The sequence below is a fragment of the Taudactylus pleione genome, unplaced genomic scaffold (genome assembly GCF_031769625.1).
Source record: "Taudactylus pleione unplaced genomic scaffold, aTauple2 ptg000396l, whole genome shotgun sequence".
NCBI classification, from domain to species: domain Eukaryota; kingdom Metazoa; phylum Chordata; class Amphibia; order Anura; family Myobatrachidae; genus Taudactylus; species Taudactylus pleione.
The window spans coordinates 5,852,890-5,867,300 of record NW_028284797.1 but is presented as its reverse complement, the minus strand read 5'-3'; the positions used below and the strand labels follow the sequence as shown (position 1 = coordinate 5,867,300).

At 39.9% G+C, this 14,411-nt stretch overlaps 1 protein-coding gene across 1 annotated transcript in view; it reads right to left on the bottom strand.

Moving 5' to 3' along the window:
- The window catches only part of LOC148506786 (serine/threonine-protein kinase 38), a 101,627-nt gene that overhangs the window by 17,949 nt on the left and 69,267 nt on the right, over positions 1-14,411 (bottom strand). Inside the window, exons 6-7 of the mRNA XM_088446299.1 lie at positions 7,895-8,018; positions 1,072-1,226 (exon numbers count right to left, since the gene is read on the bottom strand). Of these exons, the coding sequence (XP_088302425.1) occupies positions 1,072-1,226; positions 7,895-8,018 (279 nt within the window). The remainder of the gene's footprint in view (positions 1-1,071; positions 1,227-7,894; positions 8,019-14,411) is intronic.

The window sequence follows — 14,411 nt, the reverse complement described above, 5'->3', positions numbered from 1 at the left end:
ACAAGATTAAACCTATAGGACCGCTCCTTGTGCCTCTTCTCTTGTCTGAGCTCACCCCCTCCCTTCCATTTATCCCATCCCTCTCCTTGGTTCTTCTTAAGGAGATGGAGTTTCTATGTTCTTCCATGTCGTCTACCACTTTGCTCTCTCCATCATAACATTTTAATGTACATACCTATTTGCTAGTTTCTGTTTGATAGGTTATTCCACCTTATTTTTTTTTAAATAAAATTGATAAAAAACTATTAATTTAACATAAAAAAATAAAATAAAAAATACAATTTCTTTTTCGTTGATGATCTTTAAAAGAGTAAATGTAGGAGAAGCAGGGATTGGGGTATAGTCTATCTCCACGGTTTAGTAAATACATGTTTGTCAAGCACATTTACTGTACAGCTTATATCAGTTTATGAGCTACCTATAAAGTATATAAGGAAAAAAAAGACACACTGAACAAACCAAAGGATAGAGTGACAAGTAATGAGATATTGGGGGAGTTGTATCAAAACCGAGACACATACATTGGACCATACTCAGTTATTGGGGTAAACGTAATAGCCTGCGCAATGAACTTGTCGATGTCTGCATTGCGCAGGCTATTTCATTTGCCCCATAATATTTATTGTCACAAGAAGCTTTCTATGGGCTCGATTCAATTGAACGCAAATTAAAATAGCGCCGGAAGGGAGCTCCCGGAGCTATTCAGTTCAGCGCGCTAAGGATAAATCCGACAAAAGTACAGCCGGGATGCGGTTTTCTGCCCTTAGCGCCATGGAAACAGCATCATGCCGGGAAGTTTAGTCGGAGAATGCCCGTTCTCGCAACTAAACACCCTGTTTAAGGCACGAGGGACGGGAGAACAGGCATTCTCCGACCTAACAGCGTGCTGAATTGAATAGCTCTAGGAGCTCCCTCACGGCGCTATTTAATTTGCATTCATTTGAATCGAGCCCTATGTGAATAGATTAAAACAGTTTCAGGTATAGAACTTTCATTCATAACCATGTCAAAATGGAAATAATCACTATCATCATCATTGAAAAGTGAACCCATCTATGGATTTATAATTACCTTGCTATCAAGTAAGAGATTATCTGGCTTGATATCCCTGTGAATGAATCCTAATTGATGAATCGAATCAATTGCCAGTACAGTTTCAGCAATGTAAAACTGAGTTTCTTCTTCTGTCAGAGTATCTTTCTTCATCAACAAGGTCATCATGTCACCTTGCAAGAAAACAAAACCAAGAAAGGTTATTAAAACAACAAAGTCTAAAAACATACTGCAGAGCATGAAAACGCTGCACATTAAATGGATGATCACCCTTTAAAAGCAGAGAACAACAAAGTGGTAGTAAAATTTGTGATGAAGTCCATTGCCAAACATGCCATTTCGTAGGTAAGCACAGTTCTACATTTATACATTTGCATTTCAAGTTTATGAGCACAACTAGGATTATAGCAATAGCCTATATGGCCAGATTACAGTAAGAGTGGAAAACGTATGGCTAGCTCAAATTCTGCATTGGAAAATTTAGCAGAACAGTCTTGAATATTTAGATCATTAATCTTCCTTTAAAATAGAATGCTGTATTGGACAATGATTGGAAAACACCACGTAAGGCTGCAGGCTGTTTTAAGAGGACAGGATCATATTCAAGCGCATACAGCATTATTTTCCATGTCCCAATTTTTTCAAGGGTTCCTGTACATTGCTGACAAATACAATGATGGGCTTAAAAGCAATGTTTAGGCAGGAGAGTGGTCAAGCTAGTTAAGATCAAAAATTGTTTTTCAATGAAACTATCAATGGGTAATATGTATTATTCATATTAAAAGCTGTACAGTTAATTGTTTTTCTTTTGAGGTGATGTAAAAAGGGAAATAAAGAATAAACAATAATAATGTAGCAATTAGCATAATGAGCACATAAGGTTCACACACAAAAATACATTACAACAATATTTAACTGATTAAATAAAACTGGAAAACCATGTATGGTTTTCCTAAATAAAAGGGACTCATCTATGACTAAATTGGTTTAATAGCAGGATAAAAAACAAAAAAAGGGTAGGCAGTATGTAAAAGTTAACAGTAGGTAGCACCACCGTATTGCAACGTCTTTGAAATGCTCAAACATGAATCAGTATTAATCTAGCATCTCATGAGTCAGTTTGAACATTGGCTAGGCTGCTCATGGCAAGACGATGTGAATATCAAAGTTCAAACGGGACATGACAGCTGTTGCCATAGTATGGTACATTCCATTTCCGAAGTTGTGTGGACATTCAACTTCCTCGATCTATGGTGTCTTGATTGTCCGTGAATACATCATGGAATGAGTTACCACCCACCGTGAACAATGCAGTGGCCAACAACAGATGCTTAAGGATCATGAACAGCGTAGTCTGGCCAGAATTGTCAGTGGTAACAGACAAGCGACACTGGCTCGAAATCACATCAACAATGAATGCAGGAGGTAACAGACGTAACAGTGCAGGTCAGTGCAGCGTTCTTTAGCTTCCATGGAATATGAGAGGACAAGGCCCACCAGAGTGCCACTGTTAACACTAAAACACCAGACACAGCTCCTCACCTGAGCCTGTGACGTCGCTAATTGGACCCTGGAGGCAACATGTGGTGTGCTCCGATGAGACACTGTTCCAGCTGTTTTGGGGAGATGGTATGGTTTGGGTGTGGCGCAGACCCCATGAGGCCATGGACCTCAATTGTCAACTATGCACCATGCAGGTTGGTGGTGGTGGTTCCATAATGGTGTGGGGGTGTGCTCACGTCGCATTGGTTGGGTCCACTGGTCCACCTGAACACATAATTGACTGGCAACAGATACATTGCATGACTTGATGAGCATTTGCATCCCTTCATGGACTTCATGTATCCCCTCAATGAAGGAATACTCAAGCAGCATAATGCACTGCGTCATCGGTCACAAGTTGTCCAGAATTAGTTTGAGGAGCACTCTGGAGATTTCCGATGAAATGCCATGGCCACCATGTTCGCATAACATGAACTCAATCAAGCAATTATGGGATGTGGTGTAGAGGTCCATTCACACCCAAGATCCTACACCTACAAATATCAGGGAGTTGTGGGACACTATCCAGATGGCAGGGGTAACATCTCTCAAGAGGTCTTACGCCCCCTTGTGGAATTGATGCCACATCGAGATACTGCACTTCACAAGGCTAGCAGTGTCCTACACGATGATAGGTGTGTCCCATGACTTTTTGCACTTCAGTGTATAATGAGCTCTGTTGAAGAGAACTTTATGTCCTCCAGAGTGTATGGCTGTTCCCACAATATCACCAAAGCATTCCCATTGATTTCTAAAGGATTACTGTCATTTGTGATGCAGTCCCCAAAAGTACAAGCTCTGTAGCGATTGTGTATTTTTTATGGCAAGTAACTGGTTGCCTACATGGAACGAATAGCACCTTTGCCCAAGGATCTCAGTAAGTAATAAAGTGGTTAATAAGGTGAGTGGAGGCGCGTTTATTTAATAAAAAAAACTAAATCTGTGTATCCTGTAAGTTTGTTAATATTTTTCTTTACAAAAGTACTACAAGTCCCTGTATGCCAAGGAGTGCTGGCACTTGTGGTTCATTAAGTACCAATCAACCCTGGCAGTTAATTAAAATCAGACATTACAGAGCAGGAAAGACTATGGTGAGCTGGAGAGAAAGAAGGGGGCTGGAGAGACACTGAGGGCTTGGGCTGGAGAGACTGTTGGCTGCAAAGACACAGGGAAGGGGGAGGGGAAGTTTGAAGAGCCCTAGGGAGAAGTGGCTGGAGAGTTTCCACAACTGACAAGACTAGAAGAAAAAGGATCGGGGACAGTAATCTTCATTAAGGCACCAAATCTAAAGATGCCATATTGGTTATACAAAATGTGCAAATACAGTTTCATTATATAAAAAATTTTGATCAGGAAAGTTCAATTTTGCCCTGCACCAAAACTTTTGTTATTAGGTTTCATTTAGTTGAATCTCTGTTATATGATGACATTGGTTATATTTCTACACAAGCAAGCATCTACCAGGCCTACGTTAATACAGACTGAAATCACCATCTGTCCATGGAGGATCAATTTCTTTAGAATTTACCTATTGCAGAGAAACCACATACTGTAGGTAAGGAAGACTCTCAAATCGACTGGCACGTACCGACTGGGAGCACCAAAGAAAAGGGGTGTTTTCCTGGGCCCCAAGATTTCTGTTGCTGGCCCTGGTTACAGCCCCAACCTAACTGGCTGATTGGGTCTATGAAGGGGTGACCCTACGCAGTGTGTTCCTCCTGCTATAGTGCCACCAACCTGGCTGGTAAAGCCTAGTGCTTGATAGTGGAAAAGTTGTTGGGGACACCATGAACCTTGTCCTCCTTGATTTTTCCACTACCATCCTAGGCTTTTAATTTTTTTTTTTTTTTTTTTTACCAATAGAAGCATGCACAAATCCTCGGTATCTGTGCAGCGATTATCACAAAACACACAAACAAACCAGTCTAAAGCAGGTAATTTATTTTTTTAAGCTATTAGTTTTATTTTGTAGGCCTGAGTTTAGTTCAAAAGCCTCCTCTTAGTAAATTTAGTGATTTCTTTAATTTAAATGGGGTAAAATAGGTTCACTAGTGCAGTTTTTCTAAGTTTTATTGTCGCATTATGAGCTTAGTAAAATCAGCAGGATGCAAACCAGCTTATAAACACACTTCCGCTGGGATTTCAAACCTGCAGCTTCGTAATTTCCCCCAAATACCAACTTTATTCAAGATACTGTAGGTTAAATAACTAAAAGTGTTAAATTGATAGTTTAACTACATAAAAGGTAGGCAGAGTTCTCACATATAGGGCAGGATTCAAATTACAGGGCGAAAAGTCGGCAAAGTTTTGCCTGTCCGACTTTCCGCCTCATTCGCCCGTTTCAGAGGCGAAATACTTATGTGTGGGTCCCCGCTTTTTGCTCTATACAATTCCAAAACAGGCGAAAACGGAAAGCGGCCAATGCGGAACAGGCAGAAAGTATTGAAAGAATTGGGGAAATCAGTCTGTACCCAAGAAAAATGTGCACTAACACAGGGAATCAATGTGTACTAATAGCCCTAATAAAACTATTTTGGGTACTCAAGTTGTGTAAATTACTTGCTATTAGCGTCTTCGTTAAAGTGGTGAAAAATTGCATCAAACAGTATGTTTGGGTGAAAATAACTAGTCCAGTCAAATTTGGGGTACTTGAAAATGGTTGCTTGCATATTTTAATGTCTCTAAAGTGAAGTTTTAAAAACAGTGAAAAATCCACCAGCTACATGCACCTGCAAAGCCAAAAACACCTGACCCATCTTTGCAGCCTCCCGAGAAGCCTATTTCGTTAATTTTTATGCTGGTCCCCCCCTACTTTTTACTATTTGTCCTTTGGGGGGCTGTCCCAAGGGTTCTGAATAGTTTCCCCACGTTTGCACCCCTAAATAAAGATATTGCACCTTTTTTCACCTGCTATTCATTGGAGAAACTTTTTCACCTATTACAATGCATTGAGTTTCCGCTTAGGCGAAATCTCCCTGGAATTGAATTTGGAGATAAGTTCCGAAGAGGCGAAAAGCGGTAATAGGCTTTTCCCGTCTAATTGAGTCCGGCTTTATGTCCATTAACATCAATTAGAGATCGTTTCAAGAGTAGATTTGTTTAAAAATCAAATCTCTGGCTAAAACTAGAAATAAATTAAACATGCTTATAACAAAACGTACATGTTAGATGGTTTCTTTTACAATGAAGGTTTGGTGCATGGTAGTGAATGTTTTGTAATTCAAATAATCAAATACAATTGTAAAATGCAACGGAATATGCTGCGCTATATAAGAAACTGTTAATAAAATAAAATAAATAAAATAATCTTATGGATCTAACAAGAATATGTGGTCAGAATTAGATCAGTGAACAGAGATTCTGGGATTGACCAAATATTTATTTCTTTTAGAAACACTTTTTTTTTTTTTTTTTAATTATGCTGTGACTTCTGAAAAAAGTCTATTATAAAAGGTAATCCCCCTGGTATTTTCACATTCTAGCTGCTTGTGGTCATTTCAGCAAACTAAACCAATACAGTAAATTTACACACAAAATAGAAACAGGGAGGGTGAACCAAATCAGAGAGGTACTAAATCAGCCTAGCATCAGCTAAAACAGGAGAAAACCACAACGAACATTCTCAATCTTAAAGTGTAAACAACTCCAAACACATTGAAGAGGCAATACACAGAGAAACACATCATGGTTTAATCTACTTCATGTTTATTTCAATTCAAAACCTTCAGTCCTACTGAGATGAGTGGGAGAAACACAGTCTGGCTCTCTTTTGATGAGATAACAAATACTTACAACTTTGGATTGTTCATGTTAGAAAGCATTAAAACATGGCTGATCAAGGTTTCTAATACAATGCAATGTTTCACAGTATTAATATAATAAGCAGGATTACATTCTTTCATTAGAACATTACTGCAAAAACAACTGGTTTAAAACAAAAAAAAAAAAACACATCACCTTTTTTTTTCACAACCCTGCCAAATCTGTATAGGGATTGAGGGATAAATGAAGTATGTATATATGTGCCTCAGTGATTGCATTTTAGGAGTAGCAAAAACATACTTTATCCAGGCACAGGTTGAAACAATGGTAACTGTATTTTAGTATTTATGCAGTGTTTTTGAGTTCCTAAAATTATAGGCTGCTGGTAAAATAGTATATAAATACATAGGTGTGCGCAAGTGCCGGCACAGGGGGTGCCCCTTCGGTACTTCCCCCTCTGCTGGGTCATGGACTACCCGTCTCCCCTCCCTCTGGGACAGACCACTAACCTGGACGTCCAGGTGAGTAGTCTATGTACGTTGGGAGGTGTGGACGGGGTTGTCCATGACCTGGCAGAGGTAAAAGTGCTGTACCTGCAGCACGCCTATGTATATAAACTATTAGTGTTCACACCAGCATCAGAGAGGGGCAGGGCGTCTGGCGTGAAAAGGGTCACCCTAAAAAGGGGAGTGGTCATCCAGAAAAGTGGCACAAACTTAAGCCGCACCCCCTTTTCGGCACTGTAGGAGGCGTGCCCAGCACTGATGGAGATGCTGAGCAGTCCCAAAGCTCTCCCTGCACAGTGAAAAGATGGCATGCGAATGCGCACACCATCTATTCACCCGACGGCGACTGTTTCACTAACTTTTCCCACCTGTGGTACACTGTGGCCCGCGGGCATTGACGGCAGGCTGTTTCAGCCTGGCGCCACCATTAGGGCTTGACGCATCTTGCAGTTTTAAAATCAGGCAGCGCCCCGCTAAAACAGCCTAGTGGGAACACTAAGCTATGTAATTCAAATAGTGCATATTAATCATGAATAAGTGTATACAATTGGTGGAGGGGGTTATTTTGCAGAAATAAGAAACAAGGAAAGTGATGGGAAAATGAAAGGGGATGAAATACAGTGATAAATGTTCCCTTGAGAAGGATTAGAATGTTGCCTGCCTACTAGGGGGGACAAGTGAGGGAGTACACTGGTTCTCAGTGGGATTCTACTTGCAACATTTTGGGAAGGGGGGGCGCAGCCTGTGTTGGAACCATATAACAATTTAAAAGTAACGCATTTCTATTTTATTATATTACATGCTGTATCAGTGAAAAGAAGTTTCTGGCATGTGATTTATGCTAAATTTTAATTGTTTTGGATAAAATGAATGATGCACTCCCTTGCATAAAAAACCAAAACATAAAAATTAGATTTGTTACTACGTTAGAAGTATAGTAAAAATGTCCCTTGCATATTGTGTGGCAAACAACCATTTATTTGGTATATATAAGGCTATGGAAGCTAGAAATGTTAGAATCCTATGAGTACCTCCAGGCAGGAACTCCATGATCAGGTAAAGGTTCAGCTTGTCCTGAAAACTGTAAAACATTTTCACCACCCATAAACTGTCTGCTTCTACCAAAATGTCACGTTCAGCACGGATATGTCCAACCTAAAAACAAAAACACAATAGTGTGTGTAAATAAAAAGGATAAAAACTAGCCAGTGGATTTCAGGCTTGTGGCAGTCTCTGAAACAAGCTAGATCTATAAATTAATGTACACAGTTAATACTGCACCAATTTTATGGATTTTTTGTAGTAAAAAAAAAAAGTTCTCATCTTATTTCATGTGTCTTACGCAGCTGTGCTACCTTCAACTCTGAATACAAGAAAAAAAAAAAAAAGGTCCTAAAACGTGGTGCAGTCCAGTGATCGCAAAATACCCGCAGAAGCTCATTAGCTTCCCCCAGCGTCTCCCTAACCAATTGGCGCGGGCGGCGTTTCCTCGTCGTCCAATGAGGACACAATGTGTCCCCATTAGACACCCGCCACGTCCCCAGCTCACATTCCGGCGGCGGCGGCACCCGCTGTCTACAGATGACGCAGCGTGACAACGAGCAGGATCCGCGCAAGTACAGCCTCCCACGCTCCCTATACCACCACGCGGTTCTGCATGGTGATTCTGAGCATGAGACGAGGATGATGCCAGCAAGAAAAAGGTCCGGATAGCAGTACCCCCTGCACTATCTGGTGTGGCACAATAAATACCGGGAGCTAGAGAAGAAGCAGGTGGGTTTTATTTAGTTTTTATCCCCCCTGTTTACAGGTTGATTGACCACCCATGGCTGGAAATGCTGCTGTCTGGGAACAGGAGGGGGCATGGGTGTCTAGTAGATGATATCATTACCAGGCATGTGATCAGTTGGTGAATAATGACAGGTAACAAAGAATTCTACAGACTGTGGTCATTGTGGTAGAGGAGTGTGGGGTGCAATTTCTGCATAGGCAGAGATCGTGTTTTTGGCTTGTTAGCTCACAGTGCTATAGATTATTCTTTATTTTTTAACATTGCAGATGTCATGTCATGTTACTATTGCAAAGTAGTCATGTATATTTATATTAAAAATAGAAAAAAAAATGGAATTTGATGCATACAGAAAACAAGTTTATGCATAAAGTGTATTCAGGCACATTGACACCACAAGTGTGTCTGTCTAGCTATCTATCCAGTGCCGGCTCCAGGCACACTCCATGTGCGGGGCCGGCTGCAAGAAAGCACCAACTTGTTTCTGTTATTAGGTTATGCTCTGGGGGAGGGCGCTGTGAGGGAAAGGGCGGGGGGAGCATGGGTCAGTGCTGGGTGCCGAGACCAGCCCTGTATCTATAAATTGCTGTGATTGTATATGGATTGAAGCTGAGATGGAGGGGCGGGCTATATGTACTGTATGTGTAAGTAGTGGAGTGTATGCTGTAACACTGTAGGGAAGGTTTAATTAAATCGGTCTATTGCTAGAACCACATTGCCTGTCTTATCTCTGAGCACCAGCTGCTGCAGCTAGCCGGGCACCAGCCCAGTGTACTGGCGGGGGAGCCGGCCCGGGTACCATAGGATGTGGTAACAGCACAGCGTGTGGTGGGACCTTTTGGTGCAATGCCATTGAAAGCCCCTAACCCCCCCCTTGCCCCACAGTACTGCGCCAGCTATCTACCCTTGCCCCCACCCTACCCCCAAAAACTGCCTGCCCCTAGCCCCCTCCTTGCCCCCTCAGCACTGTTGCAACTGCTATTTGCACTTACCCCCTCCCTACCACCAGCACTGCATGACCTTACTCCCCTCTACCCCAACTTTTCCTGCCTTTATCCCCAGCTTTACCCCAACTGCTGTTTGCTTTAACCCCCTCTACCCCAACTGCTACCTACCCCCAACTGCTGCCTGCTCTCACCCCCTCATAATATGTGATGGGACCCAGAAACAGTGGAGTGGGACCCACAATTTTTTCAGTCAGCACAATCACTGTGCACTCTAGAAACCTAATTTGATTTTATACTAGGATATAAAATAAATTAATCTTTATTGATAAGCATCAAAATATCTTCAAGTTTTGGAAATCCTCCTAAAAAGGTGAAATATTTAAACATGTATAGTAAAGAAATGTATATATTATAAAGAATATAAATTTCTTCAGCAATTGTGAATTTAGCATATGATTAACAATTCACTTTCCTTTTCTTTATTTTCCCAACACATGTCTTTACTTTATATTTTTAAATATATGTTACCTTTTTAAAATGATTTACAAAACGTGAAAATATTTGGATGCATATCAATAAAGATTTATATATTTAAATCATTAGTAGAAATAAAATTAGGTTTCTAGAGTGCACCACGTTTAGAACTAATTTTCTTTGTTTGTAAATAGGGTGAATCAAGGAAATTCATATATAAGGGGATGTTGTATGTAGAAGATACAACATGAAAACTATTTTGAGACATGTGCCATCATTATTGCTATGTATGTGATTAAAAAACATTTTTGATTTAAAGATTGAAAGGAATAGTTATAACTTTACAACCAAAAAACAGGAGATGTACAGTAAAAATGAATGACCGCACAATGCAAGCAAATCAACAGACAAGTCAAGTCAATAAATAATGACTTGCATCAATAAAACAGTCAATAGATCTAATCTAAAATTGTATGCACTAAAATTTAAGATTACAGCATTAAACACGTTCATTCACTGCTGACCCACCCCATCTATAAATTGCATGCAGAGGATCTAGTGCAGCATAGCTTTTGTGCAATCATCCATTACAGGAAACCATAGAAACATTTCATTGTTATGATTTAAACGTTTACCTTTTATTAACAAATTAATAATTCAGTAATATCAGTTTTAATAGTATAAACATTTTACTTAAATGTTCCAATTATACTACATTCTAAACCCAAAAAAATAAATGAAATGGTTACTAGAGAAATTACATTCACATAGCACCATACATTAATCCCAAGTAAGACTATTTATCATCATCCTATCAAGAATCTCAATATGGGCTTTCAGACATCACCCAAGGAAAAAAAAAATTGAGTTCTCTTTCTTGGATTGATTCACTTTGTTCAGTTACATGCAGTTGTTCCACATTTGTGTCAAACCATTGCCCCAATCTCTATCTTCTATACTATTATTATGCACCCCATTATTCATTCGGTCTACATCTAATGCTGGGTACACACTAAACGATGTATACCCAGCACGATCGGGCTAACGACGGGAGCCGGCATCAGCAAGTGCGCGACGACAGGGGTCATGCTGCCAAATGCTGACGATTTTGCCATTCAGACCTGCATGCAGGTCCAACGGAAGATGTCACTGTCGATGTGGGGGAGCGAGCATAGTCAGCGACATAGCCGGTACACACTGGCTAATGTGGACGATAGGTAGTCCACATATCGTCTAGTGTGTACCAGGCTTAAGGCTGTGTACACACCTAAAAGATTTATCTGTCCAATTTGTCTGATAGGAAGGAAAATCTTGTCTGTTTTTAGTGTGTGGGAGAATATTTCTATTGTTATTTGGTCTCATACCTTTGAAAAAGCTGTCAGTTGGTACAGCAAAACGCGTTAGAGACTACCTGGACACCTCTTCGGTGACTCTCCGCACAGCGAATTGCCTTTAAACCACCCTGTATCAACCTACCGGATTTAACCCAGCACTGGGATCATCCTGGAACTACTTTACCCATCCATCTACTGGATCCTAAACAAAAGGTCCATACCGTGAACTTTGGAGGGCTCCCAAGTGCAGCATATGGATTCTATATGTCAATAGGAGTAATCCCCCTATCGGTACAAGGATCTGGTAACTATACTTTGGACAGTCCAACCCATGATTGATGCAAGCGTCATTTGCTGTCATCTGGTTATTACTCATTACGTGGGAGGAGGGGATTCACAATAGAGGATTGTGGGGGAGACTTGAATTACAGAGGTGTTAGGTGCTTGGAAATGACAGAATAGTGGCGGAAAATGAGTTACAATATAGAAGTTACTGCTAATGTCAGAAGTTTTTCAAAGTCAACATCAAGCTAACAATAGCTGCATTTGAGATCACCCTTGTGTCAACACATCACAACATCTTGCCACGTGTGGTGGTGGAAGGCACAAACCCCCCTTCCCACAATGCATGAAATTACAGTGAATGATAGGTTTCATTTTTTTGGACAGTCCGTATTATCAGAGGTCAATCACAAATAATTTCTCTGTTGTTATGGTATATTGAACCAGTTAATTGGTTATTTCATGCTCTGTACTTACATGGGGCAAAGCATACAAATCAGCACCAATTAATGTATTATAACAATCATACAGACAAAGCCATTTGTATGAACATCTGCTGAAACAATTTTATATTAAAGGAATTAAAACAATGTTAAAAAAATGTTTTAAAATAGCTATTAAAAAGGTATAGTAAAAATGTTTACACCAAATGCTGCTTAACAATCACAGCTACATAAAATAATGTATAGTTTCATTCAGATTATATTTAGTCAAACCAAAAACACAGCACAATGTAAATGCCCTGCCCTATAATGATACCATACATTTCTAAAGTATTGAATCAATAGAATTTTGTGAAGGTGTGCACAGCTGCTATACAAGAGACATACACCGATCATGCAAGATATCGCCTCAGGGATAGGCTATCAGACTTGAAAGTATTTTTATATGGCAGCATTAGATAAGGAACAAAATCCAACATTTTTATACATAAGGGACCGTTGTCAAGGAACAAATGATAATGACTGTAATGCTGGCGTCAAACTACAGCAAGACAGGAAATTATGTACCGGACACAGCGGAACGCATACGATATTAAGTAACAGAAGTCAACTAATAAAAAACACAACAATCAAAATAACATTATAAAGAAATCGGCAAAGGTGAATAAGTAAATAAAGTATGCATGCAGTGTATATCCCAGACGGACCAGTGTTCTCCCCAGTATAATTTTTCCAGGTGCTCCTTCCAGGGTATTTTTTACATGCCATCCGGCACTACCCTACTCCACGGGCCTGATGGCCAAAATTAGTCACAATGCGCTTACGCTACGGTGACAGGCACGGTAACAGTGATCCCTTTCCAGTCTTTAAGAGGCAGGGTGTGGTTTGGATGATGGGCACATTGCAGAGGGTCTTATTTTAGTGTCCAGCCAGACTAGACTTCCTCCACCTGACTACTACTTAATGCCACTCAGCTGGCAGCATTTTCTTGGTAGAACACTAAGGATCATCACTGTGGACATTAGAAGTGATATGTACTTATAATGTAAACAGCTATTAATGACTCTACAATAGCACACACACATAAAACAGTAAAATATATGGTCAAAGGACCAGACGTACATCGGTAAATTGGCCAAATATATGTATGATGGTATACTAATAAGCAAAACACAGCTTCAGTGTACCCACTCAGGCCTAGAAGAGACACTATAAATATGTTAAGCAATCCTAGACTAACATAAGCAAATCAATAGAAAAAAAAAAGCTGCATAGCACACCCAAGTTATTCATTGCGATCAACAGCATTTTTAAAAAAAACACACAAAATTATTTCATTATTTCTGTATGATCCATAATAGCAATTAGAATGTTAAATTGCAAAACAGATTACATTTTACTAGGACTAGACTGTCTACAAAACCCGCCAACAATAGATTAGAAAAAAATTGTAACAACAAAAAATTAAGTCCAAAGTACTGTATAATACTACCCAAGTTGAACCAGTTCATTGAGGCCTTTCAGAGAGATGGATCCACATTGCCTTTTTTTTTCTCTACCCCACCATGTCAGGGAGGAGGTATCTAATACATAAACATACAACGTACAGATGCCAATTGATGTTGTCCACAGTGTCTAGCCACAGGTTTCTCATACATCTCAGATAATAGAGCCAGCCTAATTAAATACCTTTGGTTAGCCATAATGCCACAAAATGGTCGCACAGTCCCACATTGAGCACGGAGCATGCAGAGGTAAGTACTATATGTAGATTATGTGACTCGAAATACAGGGCAATCTGAGTCCAAAATTGCTTTTCTTACCAGTTGTATAGATGGTTGAAAAAAAAACAAAAAACTTTCTACAAGTGGTGCAGTTAAGGCAGCAATAACAACCTAATTTGGGTTGTTATAACTAGTTGAAAGTAGTCAATTCATGTCATATCTGCTGGTGCATGAGGATGTCCTTGAAAATAGGACCTCTCCTATACCCTTAAAGCTGGGTATGATGCCACAATGACCCAATGTTGCTGAATAGCTGTCTATGTTGCATAAGAAGCTGTGTCAAAAACGTAAAAAAACTTGTGAATGATAAGAATCTGGGTGAGCCCCCATATATCTGGCGGGCTCTACTGAAACTTACGGAAGAGATACTGATATCATAGCCTCTCTTATGTAAACAGTCTTCCATTTCTTGTAATGGAGTTTCACCAGTATGTTGGTCAGATTTCTTAGTACCCTGATAAACTGATGCTGGTAGCCCTTGTTCCTAAATAACTT